The 21,554-nt window shown below is 43.8% G+C and overlaps 1 protein-coding gene across 1 annotated transcript in view; it reads right to left on the reverse strand.

Annotated features, from left to right (window-relative positions):
• Window positions 1-963: 963 nt before the first annotated feature.
• DHFR (dihydrofolate reductase) overlaps window positions 964-21,554 on the reverse strand; it is an 82,503-nt gene continuing 61,912 nt past the window's right edge. Inside the window, exons 5-6 of the mRNA XM_088443711.1 lie at window positions 2,914-3,029; window positions 964-1,644 (exon numbers count right to left, since the gene is read on the reverse strand). Coding sequence (XP_088299837.1) covers window positions 1,566-1,644; window positions 2,914-3,029 — 195 coding nt within the window. The 3' untranslated portion in view covers window positions 964-1,565. The remainder of the gene's footprint in view (window positions 1,645-2,913; window positions 3,030-21,554) is intronic.

Genomic DNA, 21,554 nt, shown 5'->3' on the forward strand with positions numbered 1-21,554 from the left:
GCTCTAAGGAGTGTACGACTTATTGTGGTCACATGCCCTCCTTGCCCGGTCTGTGAGTTTTGGTGGACGTTCCTCTCTTGGCAGGTTTGTTGTGGATCATGTTCTTTCCATTTGATGATGATTGATTTGATGGTGTTTCGGGGGATGATCAAAGATTTGGATATTTTTTTTTTTTATTATAACCCAACCCAGAATTGTACTTCAACAACTTTGTCCCTGACTTGTTTGGAGAGCTCCTTGGTCTTCATGGTGTGATGCCTCTTGCTTAGTGATGTTGCAGCCACTGGGGCCTTTCATGAAAGGTGTGTTTATACTGACAGATCATGAGACACTTAGATTTCACACAGGTGGACTTCATTTCACTAATTATGTGACTTCTGAAGGGAATTGGTTGTACCAGAACTTTTGAGGGGCTTCATAGCAAAGGGGGTGAGTCATTGCAAAGGGGGTGATTACATATGCACATGCCAATTTTCTGAATTTTATTTATAAAGATTCTTTTAATATATATATATATATATACACACACACACACACACTTTTCTCATTTCACATCACCAAATTAGACTATTTTGTGCAGATCCATCACATAAAATTCAGATTAAAAAGATAAATAAAATTACAGGTTGTAATGTAACAAAAAGGGTAAAACGCTAAGGTGGGTGAACAGGTACTGTAACTCTGCACCTGAACAAACTATACAGCAAACTGGCTGCTGTTGCATGAAGCCCACAAATGTTGGACAGCTTTATTTTTACACTACAATTTAGATTTCAGTTTGGACAAGGCTCTCAAATCTAAAATTTATCTGCACATTTTAAATCTATCCCACCTGCAGTGTACTTGCTTTTTACCAAGATGCACAATTTCTTGCTTTTTTTATTATTCTCAACTCAGAATCAGACCCAGATACATTACTCTATAAATGCATTTGGAAACAAATACGTCCTCAAAAACTACACATCACAAAAACAGTATTTTATTGAGGGACAATAGGAAACAAAAACTTTACAAACACATCATCTATAAAGGCTCTTATGTTACTGTAAACGTGCATAAACACCAGGACGATATCGGCACGACAAATGTTCTCGCTGGTCGCATGAGTTCTGTCGTTCATTAAATTGTGCAGTATGTACCGGCAATCATACGATGTCCAGGGTGAAGGCAAATCGCCCTGAACACTGGCACGATTGCCGGTCATTTGTGTGAGATTAACACAGAGGATTGATCATTAAAAATGGAGCTGTGCACATACTTTTAGAAGCATGCACTGTGTTGTAGTCTGCAACAGTTACAAGTTTTAACTTTTCTAAAATACAATAGGAACCATTTAGGTATAGAACTATTGTGCAGAGAAGCTTTGGAGGTGTGTTTATGAGCTTTCATTTATCTGCTAAAGAAAAAACAAGCTTTTGCCTACTCTCCTCACTAGCAATGTTTTCCATTGCCCGCGTGTACCACCTCTTAATGACAATGCAAGGGTCAAAAAAAAAAAAAAAAGTAGTTTAGGTTGTGTCCGATGGTTGCCAACAGCATTAGTTTCTGACTGCATAGTTCCTCAGCTATAGAATTTTTTCAAAGACTTCAAACTTGTACTTGATGCCATTTTCTTCCTGCATTTCAGATGATATGCCGGGGTATCTGGAAAGAAAAAAATAGGACAAATGCGGATTTATTTTGGGTAGCAAAGTGAACACTGCTGAGCCCGGTAATGGTCGCACATAGTAATGTCATTCTCTGCTATTAGTCTTTAATCACTGACTTTAAGCAAATAAAAATCATAATATAAAAAAATAAATATCCATTAACACTTCAAAGGTTTCAGCTGAATGTCAACAAATTGGAGCTTGGCTCCGTTTTATCATAATTCTGAATGTGTACATTCATTTACATACAATCAAATTTTGCAAGGAAACACAACTTAAAAACAGTACTATTATCTATAGAACTTCATTTTTCTTCATTTTTTTTTTTCACCTTGCAAACATTAAATTAAGATTTGTTTAATCTATTGAGGGAATTCATTACATTCCCACATGCACAACACTTATTTGCACTTTGAATTGCCACTTGTAAAAAATATGCACAGCTATTTAAGTAAATACTTGCAGCAACCAATAAAACGAAGTAAAAGTAATTGTGAATTGTACAGAAAGTCTAAAAAATCCCTTCCCTACCAATATATAAAAATAAAACGTTGTTGATTGTTGCTCAGTCACGGCCAAACCTTTGAATCGGTTGACTTGACAACTAGGTTAAGAAAAGTTTACAGACCAGGTTAAAACATAAGCTTGGTGTTTCCCATAGCTCCCATTGACATTTTTTAGGTACAGCGTACCAACTCCAAAGTGTGGCAAGGAACCCACCACGCAGATTACATAATATAAAGATCAGAGGTGCTGCTAGTCGCTCAGGCATTCACGCGTGACCCAGAATAGCTCACTTGAAATATAATGCACATTTCATTCTACCTATACTTATCAAATATGTTACATTCCAATGACTAATGCCATACAAAAACAAACATGAAGCGCAATCAAATTGAAAGTTGAGAGATACTAAGGTCAAGTAAAAGTATCAGAAATACTAAGCACAAGTAAAAAATATATACAAACACACAAGTTTCAGGCAATATGCTGCACAGCAGTAAGCAGGTCTGGAACTGCTTACCACAAAACTTAATGACGTTTGGCCACAGCTAGCGCGAGATAAAAAATATAAATGCGACCAAGATCACTGGGAGACATGCAATACAATTATGGACTAATGAGTATCGCAATATGGCTGTCTAGATAAAAAATCATATTAATAGGAATCAACATTTTTGAGGTCAAACACATTGTCTAAATGCAAAGAAGTGCACAATAATTACACACAACCCATCTTATGTAACACAACTGTACATCTTACTCAGACAGCAGCTTGTATGATTGGATATCAATCTCTGGTAAAAACGTGTCACATTCAAATTCTTGCTGGATTCTGGTTACAAAGAGTCTTTGGCTGACTGGTTTGTCCATAACCTCCTGCAAGAGAAAAGAGATGACTTAATGACACATTTTACTGTGTGCAGACAAGCGAAGGGTCTTCCAGATGAATACAAAAAAAATATACAGTCAGGTCCATAAATATTGGGGGTAATTACATCCAACGGTGTAGGAATTACAACAGTTTCAATATGTGCCTCCCACTTTTTAAGGGGCCAAAAGTAATGGGCCTATCAACTCAAAAGCTATTTCATGGACAGGTGTGGGCTATTCCGTCGTTATTTCATTATCAATTAAGCAGGTAAAAGGTCTGGAGTTGATTCTAGGTGTGACATTTGCATTTGGAATCAGTTGCTGTCGACTCTCAATATGAGATCCAAAGAGCTGTCACTATCAGTGAAGCAAGCAATCATTAGGCTGAAAAATCAAAACAAACCCATCAGAGAGATAGCAAAACATTAGGTGTGGCCAAATCAACTGTTTGGAACATTCTTAAAAAGAAAGAACGCACCGGAGAGCTCAGCAACCCCAAAAGACCACGGAAAACAACTGTGGTGGATGACAAAATTATTATTTCCCTGGTGAAGAAAAATCCCTTCACAACAGTTGGCCAAATCAAGAACACTCTCCAGGAGGTAGGTGTATATGTGTCAAAGTCAACAATCAAGGGAAGACTTCACAAGGGTGAATATAGAGGGTTCACCACAAGATGCAAACCATTGGTGAGCCACAAAAACAGGAGGACCAGATTAGAGTTTGCCAAACAACATCTAAAAAACCATTACAGTTCTGGAACAACATCCTATGGACAGATGAGACAAAGATCAACTTGTACCAGAGTGATGGGAAGAGAAGAGAAGGAAAGGAACTGGTCATGATTCAAAACATACCACCTCATCAGTGAAGCATGGTGGCGGTAGTGTCATGGCGTGGGCATGTATGGCTGCCAATGGAACTGGTTCCCTTGTATTTATTAATGATCTGACTGCTGACAAAAGCAGCAGAATGAAATCTGAAGTGTTTCGGGCAATATTATATGCTCATATTCAGGCAAATGCTTCAGAACTCATTGGACGGCGCTTCACAGTGCAGATGGACAATGACCCGAAGCATACTGCAAAAGCAACCAAAGAGTTTTTTAAGGCAAAAAGTGGAATGTTATGCAATGGCCAAGTCAATCCCCTGACCTGAATCCGATCGAGCATGCATTTCACTTGATGAAGACAAAGCTGAAGGGAAAATGCCCCAAGAACAAGCAGGAACTGAAGACATTTGCAGTAGAGGCCTGGCAGAGCATCACCAGGGATGAAACCCAGCGTCTGGTGATGTCTATGCGTTCCAGACTTCAGGCTGTAATTGCCTGCAAAGGATTTGCAACAAAGTATTAAAAAGTGAAAGTTAGATTTAGGATTGTTTAGTTTGTCCCATTACTTTTGGCCCCTTAAAAAGTGAGAGGCACATATAGAAACCGTTGTAATTCCTACACCGTTCACCTGATTTGGATGTAATTACCCTCAAATTAAATCTGAAAGTCTGCAGTTAAATCACATTTTGTTTGTTTCATTTCAAAGCCATTGTGGTGGTGAATAGAGGCCAAAATCTGAAAATTCTGTCAATGTCCCAATATTTATGGACCTGACTGTATACCATACAGATGTAGCCGCCGTCATCGTTGCCACGATGCGCATGGATGGCGCAACTAGTTGCACAAACACTTATGGGGCACATCCACTAGACGATCTACTCCCTGTCCAATCTCTAAACGATTTTCCCTTGATTTTTTCCCTTGAAATTTTATCTTTCAGTCTGAACGATTTGGAAAAGATTTTCAAACGATTTGCAAATGATTTTCAAACTATCTTTAATAGATCAAGTGAAATTGACCTGCATGTTCAGTCGACTGACGAGACGATCAAACGACCAGAGGGTGCGCGCATAGTTGATCGTTAACGACCAAACACTGCACGATTTATAAACGATTGAACGATAACGGCGTCATTATCGTTCAATCGCCTACTAAAATCGTGTAGTGGATGCTCCCCTTTACGTTTATTTGTGGCACTTTATGGAGCTCTCACCTAATTCCATTGTTTAGATTTGTGTTTTAAATTGTTATAAAATGTATCCGATTGAGCTGTGCGCCTTCTATAAGTGACACTATCTTCTATACACTATTTTTGTTTGATATACCACACCTACTGGTGCTATATAAATTCCCTGGCGCTATAGCTATATATATATATATATATATATACACACACACACACATCTACACACACATCTACACACACACACAATTTAGTGTCTTTCAGTTGCAGAGAGCAGTTGAACACAACTGATTGTCTAGCATGAAAACTAATCTGTGTAATAACTGTCAGCTCAAACTTCTACTGTAAAAAAAAAAAAAAAGTATGCGCTTTGAATGAGTTGGGTATGCGATCTCGGCGCACAGAATGCCAGTGGCCGCAATACAGATGTTGGAATCCCGACGTCTGCAGGTAAGTAATCTAACCCTTCCCCTAATCCACCCCTCCCCGCTAGTGCCTAACCTTAAACTTACCTTCGGGTTCGAGGCCCGCAGGGATTGTCGAGCCAGGCTTCTGGATCCTTGTCAGGATTCCGGTGTTGGTATTGCGACTGCCAGGTTCTGAACTACATCCCCTTTGAATAGGGTAGCTGAATCACACAGATCCACTCAGTATTACAAATATGCTGAGAGATAAGGATCTCTGTTGTCCAAAATAATGTATAATAACCATGTGTACTTTACATTTATAGAACGTTGGAACTCTATCGTATATTTTCTATAAAATAGTTCACTAGAGAATAGTTTTTCCAACCAGATGCTCAGAATTACTTTCGGAAAGCAAATAACCTTTATTATGTATGATGAAAGTGAGAAGAAGGGAAATATATTTAAACATGAAGCATTTCAGGCAACAGGAAGTAAACATTCTGAGGGTTCCTTTCATGTTTGCCATCTCTAAAGATTCAGAAGTAATTTCCATTAAAATGGCTTACAGGCACAGTAAATGCGGGTGTAGGAAGAAAAATACACTGAACATTGAGACTTGAAGTAGTTCAATCACTGAGACTTTACTTGCAATGAACACTGCCATAATGGGCATAAACACACTGATTAGGCTCACAAATGAAATCAGAGGTAAACATGAATTTCTCACAAAATATAATCATGAGGCGTTGTCAGTCATCTCTGTACTAGAGAGAACAGTCTCTTAGAATCACCATTACCACATCCAAAGAGCCTCATCCGCCCGCGCTCTCAGAACAGAGATGGAGCCCTATCCACCCTCCCTGCCTCTGCGCACAGCTGAGGAAATCCATCCAGCCTGCCCCCTTTGCTCACAGCCGAGGAGCCCCATCTGCGCACGCGCTCTCTGTTCAAAGCTGCAGAGCCCCATCTGCCCGCCCTCCGCACACAGCTGAGGAGCCTCAATTCGCATAGCTGGGGAGTCCCACCCACCTGTGCTCCCTGTGCGTGCAGCAGAGGAGCCCCATCCATCCAGGCGCTCTGTACAAAGCTGCAGAGCCCCATCGGGCCACACACTGTCTCTGCACACAGCTGCAGAGCCCCATTCACCCACACACTCCCTGTATAGCCCATCTGCCTGCGTATGCTCACTGTGCACAGACGAGGAGCCCCATCCAACCGCCCTCTGTAGGCTCAGCTGGAAAACTTGTCAGTGCATGAAGCAGGAAAAAATTAATGAAAAATTTAGACTTTTTTGTTTTTAGTGTTGCCAAAAAAAAAAAATGAAAGAAATTTACAATACCACCCCATAGGTGACCAATCATAAGGAACCATTTCACATACTGTAGCACATGAGTTAAAAGTCTATGAATATAGGTTTATGCTGAATGAATGAGTAATTGATGTGATTAACGTAGTTAAAGTACACAAGTGTAAACAAAATGACAACAAGCGTCTAGCAGGATCTCCAATAAATTGTGACTGTGTAATATGCACTCTTTATATACAGCTATAGAAGCAGGTATTTAGACTAAAAAGGTCAACATTATTGACACAACAGTTAATCAGCATTTTAAGACTTTTCCAGCCCTCCGTTTTAATTTCTGCCAAGCACAGTTAGAGTACCATCAACCAGAAAGCCTGCCTTCATATCTACATGCATTGTGCCATTACTCTGACTCATACAATGACCTTTTCTCTTCATTGTTTTTTCCAAGAGAAAGTCAAATCAATCTGACTGCATATACTAAGAGCCACTAACAGTTAACCGTTTAGATCATTAAAATGAAACTTCTTTTTAAAGCAAACCAACTACTAAAAGGTCTATCACGCTAAACAGCAGCCCGCCCTCTGGCTCTATAGTGATGTATGGCTTACTGGGTAAGCGAGACAGACTAGCCGCATGGCACTATGGAAGCCCAGTCTTACATTGTCACGCCATCTTATACTGTGGTGATTATTGGTCAACTTTATATTTGCAGTGTATTTTTTTTAGCCCTATTGCACCTATCTGTATGTGCAATGTTCCTACAATACACAAGCTCATGCCGCCATTCCTTTATCTGATGACAGTAGGTTGTGCTTTGTGGGCTTACGGTCAGAGCTAGAAATGCGCAGATCTGTAAAAATGTCAAAAAAATATCTTACAAAGCAATTTCTAGATTACATTTATATTTATCATCAATTCATATTAATGATTGAAAGTGGACACTGGATATGCCTTAACTTCAAGGGTCACAATTATACACTGGATATGCGCACATAAAGTTTATATGCACATCTGCTAAAACTGCACCTAGACAACGCAAAAAAGTTCAATTTAAAGTAGTAGCCAAGGTCCCATTACTGCCACCCTATAAGGCAGTATGCAAATTGGTCAATGTCCAGCGACTCAGAACTATCTGCCGACACCTGTAAAAGCCGGAGTTCATTCCGCAATCAGGGGTGTATCTGGGGATCCGAGCGCCCCTGGCAAGGTAATGGACTGGCGCCCCCCTCCCCCCATAATTTCAGGAAGTGCCCCCCAGTAGTAGTCCCCCCTATGCAGTGCCCCCAGTAGTAGTCCCCTCTATACAATGCCCCCAGTAGTAGTCCACCCTATGCAGTGCCCCTAGTAGTAGTCCACCCTATGCAGTGCCCTTAGTAGTAGTCCCCCCATACAGTTCCCCCAGTAGTAGTCCTCCTTATGCATTGCACCCAGTAGTAGTGCCCCCTATACAGTGCCCCCAGTAGCGACCATTCCCCCCATAACGTACCCCCAGTAGCGGCCCCCACATTAGTGCCCCCAGTAGCATCCATCCCCCCGCATAACGTGCCCCCAGAAGCGGCCCCCACAATACAGTGCCCCCAGTAGCGTCCATCCCCCCCATAACGTGCCCCCAGTAGCGGCCACCCCCTATACAGTGCCCCCTAGTAACCATACTCCCCCACTGTGCCAGAAAAAAAAAAAGCAACTTACCTGATCCCAGCTCCTGCCAACGACCGCCACTGTCCACTCCTCCTGGCCCGGTCTCACTCTGCACTATGGGATGGGAGAGACATCATGATGTCTCTCCCATCACTCTCTCATGAGTGATCTCCAGCCGGCTCCCTCCGTGGACGCAGCAGCCAATGAGAGTCTATCTGACTCTCATTGGTTGGCAGCTATAACAAACAGACAGTCGCCGCTGGCAGCTGTGTATTTGTAAACTGTGTAAGGCAGACCGCTCTTATTGCGGTCTGCCCTACACTTGGGGCCCGGGGGACTAGCGGGGTTAGTCCACCCATTGGCTGCTGGTGGCACTGCCAGGCAGCGCCCCCCCTTTGGCCGGCACCCCTGGCGAGTGCCATCGTGGCCAATGGGTAGATACGCCCGTCCGCAATGTACTCTCTCCACTACTGTTAGTCCATTAGACGATCGTGTCCATGAAAAAATTTCTTTTGCCAGAAAACTGCTAGATAGCATATGCATTGAGTACTTAACTTCAATACGTTGTCATTACAGTATCCATGGTTTCCTGAATTGTCTTTTACATCCACATGAACCCAAGGATGTTTCCCCCCTTACTACAGGGGATATTTGTTGAGTGGTTAATGGATGATGTACTAGGCATGCATAACCGTATTTTGGTACATACACAGTGAACCAGTTTTGTCACCCTGTTATGAATCTAGAAATGTAACAGGTCCTTCCTTCAATATTGAAACATGGTTAGAATTTAGCGCAATACATTAATGAGAAAATCCATGTCAATAATACAGGGTAACTAGGTGGAGAAAATAACAGGAAAACTATTACAGCAGTCACTAAGTAGGGAAAACCTCATCAGACCATTAAGTAGATGCAGAATATCAGCGCGAGAACACAGCAGCTGCTAAATATTTACCAGCTGAGAGATGTGATGCATTTACTTTGTACACATACTTGAAAGGTCATAAGAATTAGCGTTAAATGCAATGGTGCATGGTCTATATAATACAAAACCATCATGTTCTGCTTGCTTGCACTTCATACTGTAAATATAGCATTTATTTCAACTCCAATGAGTGACAAAGATATTTTAATGCGGGTTATTTATTCCACTATATCGCCCAAAGGCACTATAAATTAAAACGGTACAATAGGCACAAGGGAGGATGGTAGTATGACCTCTTATGTCTCATGTACTGTAGGAAGCAGTTGTGTAGGTAGGTTTCACTGGAAAATGCTAAACCACCCTTTCCTCAAGGGCCCAGATGGCAAGTGTAACTTAATTACAAGTTTAGGGGTCAGGGAGAATTCAGTCCTACATAAAGGTGTCTAGAAGAACCCTTTGGACACCCCCAATGACTACTTAAGCAATTGGAAGCTCCCAATTAGCTTAATTAGTCCTGTAGTGCTGTCCTCCTCTGTCTTTTCTCTAGCGTCGCTGACAGCTTCCATGGATAAGTTGGGCACAGGACAGGTACTAACCCTAACCCTGCACACACTACCCCTAACACTGCACACACTACTGCCGCAAACACCTGCTCCTCGCACACAGCCTCAGCAGTTGTCCACATGTGGAGGAAAAAAAAAAAAAAAAAAAAAAAAAAAAAAAAAAAGAGTTCACTTCCCACTGGATTTTGCCCGCAAAAAAAAAAACTGCAACCAATTTTTTTTATATTGGATATCATGGGTATTGGGAGTGCGCATTCCCGCGGTAATGCAAAATTGGTCTTGAGGTCAAAAACCTTGAAGCCACTTAGATATGCGAAGAGAAACATCAAACCCCCACATACCTACTTTGTATACAAACCATAGTGCTGTTACTATTATACACAAAAAATAAAACATATTTGGCCGAAACACAAAACTATTATATGCAAAGATTTTCTAGGATCTGATAGCTAACTTTGGAAAATACAAGTATAATGAGCATGTAAATTTACTTATTATAATTGTATATATTTATTTTCTCAATTGGTTATGAGACCACAGCAAATTTACGTATTAACCCGTATATACGCCTGGAGTAAAATTGCACAAATAAAAAGAAAACCATTTTTTGGGTTACTTTAGGGGGGAAAAAAAAGGTAATACAATTAAAGCTAAAAAGATTTGATCTGCATTTTATTCAGAAGAGATTAGCTTTTTTAGTGTCACACTGGAATTCACAGCTTTGCTTAATGGGATTAGATAGGGAAAACCAAATCAGAAAAAAACCCCAAAACAAAACAAAACAAAAAATAGCAAACACCTAGCACCCTGCACCTGTCACAAAACGTGCAGTTTCTCTATCCTGCCTGGGGTGTCACTCTCTGCTTTGGTGCTTCTAGCACACTCAGCGATGCAACACACTGCTCAGATTCAGCAGTTTGTGTGCGAGAAGCACCAGAGTAGAGCAACATCCCAGACAGGATAGAGGAACTGCATGAGTTGTGACTGTTTGCCATTTTATTTTTTGTTTTTCTAATTTGGTTTTCCCTATCTAATCCCATAAAGCAAAGCTGTGTATTCCAGTGTGCCACCAAAGAGCTCATCTCTCTTCTGGTTTTATCAGGTGCAGGGTGCTAGAATGAACACTACAGAAAATATGAGAGATGGTAAGAACTTACCCTTGTTATCTATTTCTACAAAGTCCATAGGGTTCCACAGGATACCTTGGGGTATAGGCGATGGCGGCAGACATCGGGCACCTCAGTCAAATTTCAGCCTCACAGGATGCACTGGGGTCCTTCTCCTATACCCTGCCCCCGAGCCAAGGCATCTCGCTTACGTAAGAAGCCACAGGCCGGAGGTGGAGAACAAAGAGAAGAAAGTCTGGAACACACAAGAATCACATTTTCACCAGTAGGGGACGGAAAAACCGGTGACCAGAACAAAGCCCATCTGCAGTACAGGTGCGACAGGGCGGGAGTCCTGTGGAACCCTATGGACTTCGTAGAAATAGAGATAACAAGGGTAAGTTCTTACCATCTCTCATATGTTCTATTTCAGGGTCCATAGGGTATCCACAGGATACCTTGGGGATGTCCTAAAGCAGTATCCTTTAAGGGTGGGGATGCTCCTGTGCTGAAAGGAGAATCCATCGCCCGAAGGAAGCATCCTGACCGGTGACGGTATCAAATGCATAATACCTCACAAAGGTATGGACAAAAGACCACGTGACTGCCTTGCAGAGCTGAACAGCAGAGGCACCACAACGAGCTGCTCACGAAGGACCCACAGACCAAGTAGAATGAGCTTTAAGAGAGGATGGTACGGGAAGACCCTCATGAATGTAAGCCTCAGAAATTGCCATGTGAATCCACTCTGCCAAACTCTGCTTAGTGACAGGCCAACCCTTCTTAGGTAAACAATAGAGGACAAACAGAGCCAGACTTCCAAAATGAATTGGTACGGTCAACATAAATCCTTTAGAGAACATACCACATCCAAGGAGGCCTCACAAGCTGATAGGTCTGGGGGAATTAAATGGCCGGAACTATAATTTCCTCATTAATGTGGAAACTAGATACCACCATAGGTAGGAAAACAGGGCGAGTGCGAAGCACAGCCCTGTCCCTAAGAAAAATCAGAAAGGGAGGGCGACATGAGAGAGCCCCCAAATCTGACAACCTTCTGGCCGAAGCAATGGCCAGAAGAAACAGTCTGAGCTGTAAGCCATTCGAAATCCACTGAGCCCAGTGTTTCAAATTGCGGTCCTTGGAGAGCCCTCAGGACCACAGCCAAATCCCAAGGAGCCACTGGTGGAACAAAGGGAGGCTGAATATGAAGTACACCTTGCATAAAGGTGCGGACATCAGGAAGAGTAGCAATCCTACACTGAAACCACACTGACAGGGCAGAAACTTGCACCTTCAGGGAAGCAAAGCAAAGACCGTGATCTAAACCCGCCTGTAGGAAAGCCAAAACCCTGGATATCCCAAACACCTGAGGATCATAGCCTCTAGGGCGACACCATTCAAAGAAAGTATGCCACACTCACTGGTAAATTCTTGCAGAAGACTTCCGAGCTCTGAGCATGGTGTTAACTACAGAGCTAGAAAAACCGCTGGACCTTAAAAGGGCTGTTTCAACAGCCACGCTGTCAAAGACAGATGACCCAGGTCCGGAGAGAATCCAAAGATTTGAGTACCAGTGACGTCTGGGTCATGCTGGAGATATCAACAGGAGCGTGCCTCCTCCTTGCTTGAACTTCCGAAGTATTCGAGGAAGAAGGGAGAACGGAGGGAAGAGGTACGCAAACTAGAAGGTCCACCAGACCAACAGAGCGTCCACCAGAAGAGCCTCCTTGTCTCTTGTTGTTGACCCGTACACAGTCAGGAGACCATGAGGTTTATCTCTGGAGGGCCCCACTTATTCACTAGGTATTAAAACACCTCCTGGTGAAGAGACCATTCCCCTGGATGCACGTCCTGACAACTGAGGAAGTCTGCTTCCCAGTTGAGGACTCCTGGTATGAACACTGCCGAGACGGCTGGGAGATTGCCTTCCGCCCAAGCCAGAATGCGGGACACCTGTGTCAGAGCCGCCTGACTTTTGGTTCCTCCTTGGCGGTTTATGCAAGCCACTGTGGTGGCGTAGTCTGACTGGACTTGCACGGGATTTCCGTGAAGAACTAGTCTAGCTTGCTGAAGAGCTCTGAATACCGCTCGATGTACTAATATGTTGATTGGAAAAGCAGATTCTGCTGTCGGCCACCTTCCCTAAAGAAGTGTGGACCTGTCCAACCCCCCAACCTTGGAGACTGGCATCCGTCGTCAGGCAGACCCAATCAGAGATCCAAAAGGGGCGTCCCTTGTTGAGGTGGGACGTCTGTAGCCACCAGGCCAGAGACAGCCGTACCTCTGGAGAAAGCACCATCTGATGGGGCAACCCATTCCATGTGGAGAAGATCAACTTCTGCAGAGGTCTGGAGTGAAAACTGGCATATTCTACCATGGTGAACTTCGACACCATGGATCCCAGTAACCTCATTGCAGAGTGAAGGGACACTCGGCGACTCTGAAGACAAATATGAATCTTTGCCTATAACGCAGAGATCTTATCCTCGGTCACAAAGATCCTTCGTTGTCTGTGAGGAACAACTTCCAGTTTATCAGCCAGCTGTGATTCTGCAACACACTACATTGTCCGTTGCAGATGGCCCTGAAGTACCCTCATAGACCCTGCTACTAGCAGAAGGTCATCCAGATAGGGTAGCAGGCGGATTCCCTGCATCCGCAGGTGGCTGCCATAACTGCCATGACCTTGGTAAACACCCGAGGTGCCGTCGAAAGGCCAAAGGGCAGTACCTGAAACTGGAAATATTGATGGACCACTGCTAACCTGAGGAACCGCTGATGAGCCAAAGCAACTGGGACATGCAGGTAGGCATTCTGAATGTCCAATCCCCAGGCTCCATAGCCAATATGATGGAACGCAGGGTCTCCAACCTGAACCAAGGGACCCTCAAAGACTTGTTGAGGGACTTGAGGTAAAGAATAGGTCGGTAGGACCCATTGGGTGTTAGAACCAGAAAGGGGTTGGATGTAAAACCCTGTTCCTCTCAGAGGCAACGAAACAGGCACTATAACCCCTGCTTGGAGCATAGAGTGCCCTACTTACTGGAAGTCCAGGGCCTTGACTTTAATTGATTGAAGGACTGTGGTGAAAAACCGTCTGGGAGACCTTCTGCGTAAGGAGAGGGCATACCCGTAAGAGACCACTTCTCCTACCCAAGTGTCTGTAGTAGTCTGATACCAGCACTGGGCGAACTGAAGAAGTCGGCCTCCCACCCTGGGGTCCCTCCCCAGGGGGAAGGCCCGTCCCGTCAGGACTGTTCTCTGGACTTACCCTGGGTCAAACAGGGCCAAAAAGGACAAAGTCCCAGACCCTGAAGGAACTTGGGCCGATGACTGGCAGCAGCTAAATCCGCATGTCTAAGTGTACAATTTTTTCCCAGAACAGGGCCAAAGAGGACCTCACCATTAAAGGGTAAGCATTGAAACCCTTTCTTGGAGTCTGCATGAGCTCTCCATGCGCGCCACCTCTGCTGCCGAGGAAATTCTAGAAGTGAGGAGACCTATAACCAAGGCTGCCTCATTAGCATATATGGATCGAAGGCATCTGCCCCCTGTTCCATTCTCTGGCTACCCAGCTTAGTCATAGCTGGTCTGGAAGCATCCCCTGTACGGGAGTATATGGACTTCCAACAAAGTACCACTTTGCGATACGTAGCATTCGAGAGAACTAGGCAAGGTTGCAGTACTCACTAGGCATGTAATGAACTACAGGAATGGATAACCTCCAGCTAACATTCCTGTGATATCACTGACGAAGGGAATTCCGCTGAATACCCTTTACATGTAAAAAATTTTTGCACGCGAAACCTTGCATTTGCGAAAAGGTCTCGCTTAGGCGAAAAAGTGTCGTGCAGTTGAAAAAGTTTCGCTTTGGCGTATCCCAGGCAGCCAACCTAGCGTGGCATACACGCGAAACTTAATCACCGAAGCGAAGAGTAGGCGAAAGGGTGCAATATGCGGATTCTGCCTAAAGCGTGCTCCATATTGGCTTAAGGGAAATCCCTGCAACATGGACTGGAGGTAGTAGTCAGTCTCTGTACAAAGGTATAGAGAGATACTACTGTGAACACTGCATGAACTACCAGGGAGGGAGAATTAGCCGTTTCTCCTCATGTACCTGCCTCGTAACAGGTAGAGTGGAGCAGCAGGGTGTACGTCATACCTGCAGGCACAACCGCATGGTAATAGCACACAGCATGCACTGGGTATAATGTGACCACATAGCATATACATACATATATACACATTATAGTAGTAAACCAAAATACTAGTCCTGTCTGATGCTTGTCAAGCTGCAGGAACTTACTGCATAAAAATGGCAGAGTGCAATACCAATTCTCACAAATACATATTTTATATTAATGTGAGAAACCCTCAGTGTTCACATCACCCTCCGCTAACAGTACTGAGGCATGTGGTACGTTTTAGCTGAGGAGAATAATTACGTTCACTCTCAGACATGATGAGTGTAAACGATGTGTATGTGACGCACCACACAGAAAAACACTTAATTTTAACTGAGGCAAAAAGCACCCTGCAGCACTGCACCGCAAGGGAGAGAAAGACAGGGATAGTAAAATGGCTGACAGTCAGAAGTGAAGTACAGTCAGACAGCGCTAGCATACAGTCACATATAATGCAGAAATAAATCACCTGCACTACAAGCACTATGATCAACTACGCAGACACAGAGCCTGGTAGGAAACAGTGCTGCATACACTGACCTCAGCGGAGGAGAGGTATGCGGGGGACCGCGATGCCCCCTTTATCAGAATCCAGCAGCATTCGCCACTTTTATAAAATGGCCGCCGATGAGCTGATAGGAGACAGGCCCGGGGGAGGAACGGTGCCACAGCCCGCCAGACCGCTGTGGAAAGGCACTGTGCAGCAGGGGAGGCGCCGCCTGTGAGACAGGGAAAGCACACACCCCTGGCATGCTGTTAACCCCTGGGACGCTGGAGCACTTTCCATACTGCTGCAGCCCGCTGTCCCTGGTGGTCTAGAGGAAGCGGAGAATCAGTACCTTGCTCCACGCACAGCCTGTCCGCATGGAGCCCCCTGCCTGGGGACAAATAAGCCTGTGAATCGGCGTCCCCAGATCAGTACCGGTGTTCTGGCACGGCAGGGTGAAGGAGCGGCAGCATGGACCTCTAATTAGCTTGTCCATGCTGCCCGCTCATATCATCGCAGCAAAAGCTGCTGAAAGAGTCTTCAGGGGCTGTCCAACAGCCCCGCTCTGTAAATGTGATCTGACTCCGAGCTGGGAACCTACGAAACTCAGGTGCCATGGCTTGGGGGTGGGGTATAGGGGAAGGACCTCAGTGCACCCTGGGAGGCTGAAAATTAACTCTGAGGTGCCCGACGACTGCCGCCATCGCCTATACCCCTAAGTATCCTGTGGATATCATATGGACCCTCAAGTAGAAACTATAAACACCACTACTTGCTTCAAACTCTCGCTTTAACCAAACACTGTATTCCTTAGGTCAGTGTTTCCCAACTTCAGTTATCAGGGATTCCTAACAGTGCATGATTTACAGGTCTCCTCAGTACCTGCAGTTATTTTAAAATGTGCCAGCCAGTAAGGAATACTTACCAACTAGGATATCCGGAAAACATGCACTGTTGAGATCCCTGAGGACTGGAGTTGAGAAACACGGCTCAGGTCCTCAGACTCCGGTAAACACAGAACACTTAAAAATACAGTATAAGTATGTATGTATGTATGTATATAAAAAAAAATTGCATCTATAATAATTTTAGATTTTACTAATATTTATAACTGTGTTTAGAGCATTCCATCTAAATTAAAACTACACAATCTCTACAACACACATCAAATGTGATTCTTCCATATTCATTTTTACAAGCATCAAAAAAAAGCATCTTAAATACAGGTATGTGGCCTTATATTAGGTAAACACTATACAATTATTGGGTCGATTTGCTGATCGGCCCGATTTATTGTAGTTTATGAAAGTTCGTTTTGAAGTTTTGCCAATAAATAAAAAAAAAACATCCACAAACGCATTCCTTCTTTTATCTGATCTGTCGGCTAACACAGAAAATCTCTGCCTCAACAATCCCGATATCAACCAGTGTGTGCATTCTCAATAACTTGCTCATATTTCCAACGTTTTCCAATGACTGTCATCCTCTTTGTGAGCAGTCATATGCAAAATCAGTGTGGTCGAAAATCTGTCTAATAAAAAACTGCATCTGTAGCTCAGATAATGTGGCTTTCAATTCACCGAAAAATCGCCATATTTGTCGCCCCGACCAAAAAAGAATAAATCAGAAAAGTGTGTACCCATCTTAAAATGTCTCACTCAGAGTGTTGTTATTTCTCAGTCACTGAATAACAGGTATTAAAACTGAACAAGCAAATCATATAGTCAGGCAGTTGTGCACACACATAACATAGTAGACACAAAACAGAAAGCAATAGTTAACTCGACAGCTACTGAATGAAAACGCTCAGCACAGTAACCAAACTGAATACATATTTATGAAACAAAATTGTAATATCACGTAAATAAAACAGGAAACTGCAGATTGCGATATTAGACCCCTCAGTACACAAAGTAATAAACACCCCATCCCACAATGTAGGAGGAAAGGGCTACGGCATAATTAGACAGAGCCCAGAGGCATATTACGTGAAAGTTATGAGAAAAGGAATTAATCAACATTACTTTGGATCAAAAGTAAGATAGTGAGTCATGTTGTACTCCCTGCAGGTACAGTACAGTAGCTTGTATCCATGGAAAGTAGCTACCCACGCTTCTCATACTGTGGACGTGTCTATAAGGTGAAGGCTTTCCACTTCAGGTAAAGAAAGTAAAATTGTGTCTAACACAAGTTGCCTTGTGCAGTCTGTGCATCAGAGAAATGTACTTTATTTGGCACGAGTCACTGAATATATTTTTTACAACTACTATATAGTTTGCATGTATGCAATCAATCCATATAGTTTTGCTTGCAAAATACGTATTCACTATTAGCCTTTAAAAAGACTTAGGGGCATATATATCAATTTTATTTACTAAAATAATATGAAAACATGTGTTTTCACTCCATTTTCACTTAATTTTAGTTTCACTTAACTTTATCACAGCGTTTTTAGAGGAGATTTCGCAAAAATCTCCTCCATGCCCTAACATTGCATGCATTTAGGATGTCGATTGCATTTCCGATTAGAGGCATGAGAAATTCGATCAGCCCAGATTTACTATGCTGCAAATGTAAAATATTTTCAGAGGGAGGCTTACTAAACTAATGCCAGCTTTCCTCTGTACTTCTGCTGAAAGGGAGATCCCTCCTCTGCCCTGTCCCCCAGCACACCTGAGCCAATATCCGTGATGAGTGGGCTCAGTGAAACTTCAGCTCCAGGGTCACTGGTGATCAGCAGCCTTCTGCTCCCAGGACAGCTCCACGGAGCTCCAGCCAAACGCTCTGCCTGCTGCATCCAGGACATCTCTGCTCCATGGACCTCCAGCCGCACGTTCAGCAACCTGCTGCCTCCAGAACACTTCTGCTCCGTGGTTCTCCAGCCCCATGCTCAGCATCCTGCTGCCTCCAGGACACTTCTGCTCCGTGGTTCACCAGCCCCATGCTCAGCATCCTGCTGCCCCCAAATCAGCTCCACTCTGATCATTTTCGCAATGCAAGTAACATTGAAAATATCAGAGGGCGTGGCCAAGGAGCGCATGGAGTAGCACATAGGGTGAAGTGCTCTCCAGGTCTCAATCATCCAGACACCTATCCTGTTTCTCCCCCGGGACCCAAAACTAACCGGCTGGCAGTGGAAGCTGTGGTGATCCTCCGGGCCGACCGCTGAACCACGCTGTTGGTGCTGCCGGAGACTTCCTCGCTGGGGCCTCCTGCTCTGTCTGGCCGCGTGACACACTGGCGGTATCGCCGTCGGGCTCCACTGTACACAGTGCGTCTAAGCTGTGCTCTACACTCCTGGGCTGCTGACAAGGTGAGATCACCCGGGGACTCTGCTGGGAGAGGGCCTGATAAGCGGCGCTGAGACACCACAGTGCGGGCTGTTAACCAGATCACGTGATAGGCAGACGCCATTTTCCATCAATAAGAAAGATCTGCCTTAAAAACGCTGGGGTGCCTGGTGAATCATCCGGAGGTACTGTGCTCTCATCTCCCTTGAGCTCTGTTGATACCTTTTTTGAAGCCTCTGAAGCCTGGGTATCTTATTTTGCCCTGCAAAGTGTGTCATATAGATCACCTCAAGTATTTTCTGCCTTTTCCGTGTATAAGCACATAATTGTGCGGACTGTACTATCTGCATATAAACATGGTGAAACACCATCATCCAGCTGCTGCTGCAAAATTGGTACAATATGCTAGAGGTTCTGGCGCTCAATCTAAAGTTGCTGACCATGGGAGTGAATCCCCTCCTGTTTCGCCAGCTGAGTCTGCAGCCTCAGTCTCGGATACCCCCTCGGATGTTGCAATGCAGAGGGTCATTGATGAAGTTACGGCATGTGAAACTCGACTCTCTGATAAAATTGGTAAAGTCCCATCGGACCTATAGTTAATAAATCATGATTTGCAATGTGTCAGAGAACGTGTAGGCGAGCTCGAAACCTGCACGTCTACCCTAGAAGATCAAATAACGCCTTTGGGTGTCAGAGTTGGATCCCTGGATACGCAGGTACTAGCGGTCCAGAAAAAGCTGTTAGATATGGAGGGGCGGCTGAGAAGAAATAATGTGAGGTTCGTGGGACTGCCTGAAAGGGAAGAGGGCAATTAACCAGAACAATTTATTGAAAAATGGCTGACTGACACTTTCGGTAAAGACTCTTTCTCACCGTATTTTTCAGTCGAGAGAGCCCACCGTATTCCTTTTAGGTCCTTGCCACCGGGGGCCCCGCCCCGCACGCTCATTGCAAAGCTCCTTCACTATAGAGATCAGGATGTTATCCTTCGATTGGCCTGTACAGATGGCCCTCTGCAGTGGAATGGGTCTGGGATTTCCGTGTTTCCAGATTTTGCCATAGAGATCCAGAAAGAAAGGGCACAGTTCTCCACTATAAAAAGACGCCTGAGAGATCTCAACATACCTTATGCCATGATTTATCCATCCAAATTGAGGGTGGTTGCCGACGGAGAAAATAAATTCTTTGCATCCCCACGAGATGCAGCTCTGTGGTTAGGCCGGCGAGACTCCCGTTAGCCCAAGACTGAACCTTGCATACCTCTTTTCTGCTGATGTGATTTTTTTCTTTTTTTTAAGTCATTACAACTATCAAAGTCCGTATGTATACGAATATCTGAAATACGACTGATGTTGTTTGTATTGCTAAAACACGTAATATGCAAATTTTAATTTTTATTGTATGCTAAGGTACAAAGAATATTCCTAATGGAGTTTATTTTTCTGAAGTCCCAGGTGCACATTTATAGACCTGGAGACCTCATTTGTGTTAAGCCTTAGGGCAATTATATTTTTTGCCCTAGTTACACTGTGTAAGTAGTGGAGTAGGGATCTATTAACGCAGGCTTAGTTGGGGCTAAAAGAAGGGAAGGGTTTTTTTCTTTTATTCTGTTTGTTTGTTTAGTTTAGGGATGAGGTATGCCGTAGTTCAGGCTGGTATACAGGGTGGGGGGTGGTTGAAGAGTGTAAATTGTTGGGAATTTTTTTTTGTGCTGAATTGCTTCTGTATCCTCTATAATTGGCAAGGTTTATACTATCTATCTGAGAGCTGGACATCTGATCTCCCCATTATATATATATCATAATAGTGTAAGATGACATCACTAAACGTTAATTTTTTATTTTGGAATGTTAGAGGATTAAATGACAAAATCAAGAGCTCTTTGGTCATTAGGCAAATTAAACAATATGCAGCGGATGTTATTTGCCTAATGGAGACACACTTGGTTGGAGGACGACTGATGTCATTAAAGAAACCTTGGGTGGGTTGGGCGTATCACTTGACTCATACATCAATGTCTAGGGGGGTCTCGATACTGGTTCGTAAATCAGTCCCCTTTGTATTAGATCAGATACAAACCGATGTGGGGGGGTAGATATATTTTTCTTAAGTGCAGAATACATTCTATGTCATTATTGCTCCTTGCGATATATGTCCCTCCCCCGTATTCGCATGAAATCCTTAAAAAGACAGCTGAATTTATAGCTACGTTCCCAGGATTACCGATAGTGTGTGCCGGTGACTAACAATGTAATGAATTTGTCATTAGACAGACATGTTAGCACACAACTGGCTGGTAGAGATCGGGAGACTGGGTTTGCGAACATGGTCAGAGAGATGGGCTTACTTGATGCATGGAGGCTTACTCACCCACATGAAAGGCAATACTCATACTTCTCTCCTACTCATAGATCATTTTCTATAATTGACTTGGCCCTAGTAACACCAAAAACATTATGCCCCGTATACTGAGAATCCAATACCAAACTAGGGGCATCTCTGATCACTCCCCTATTTCACTGAGCATTGATTTAGAAGGCCATAGAGGACAATCATTCTGGAAACTAAATCCGTTTTGGCTAACACGAATAGGTGCTGGTCTCG

This window comes from Taudactylus pleione, unplaced genomic scaffold, assembly GCF_031769625.1.
Source record: "Taudactylus pleione unplaced genomic scaffold, aTauple2 ptg000333l, whole genome shotgun sequence".
Classification (NCBI taxonomy): Eukaryota; Metazoa; Chordata; class Amphibia; order Anura; family Myobatrachidae; genus Taudactylus; species Taudactylus pleione.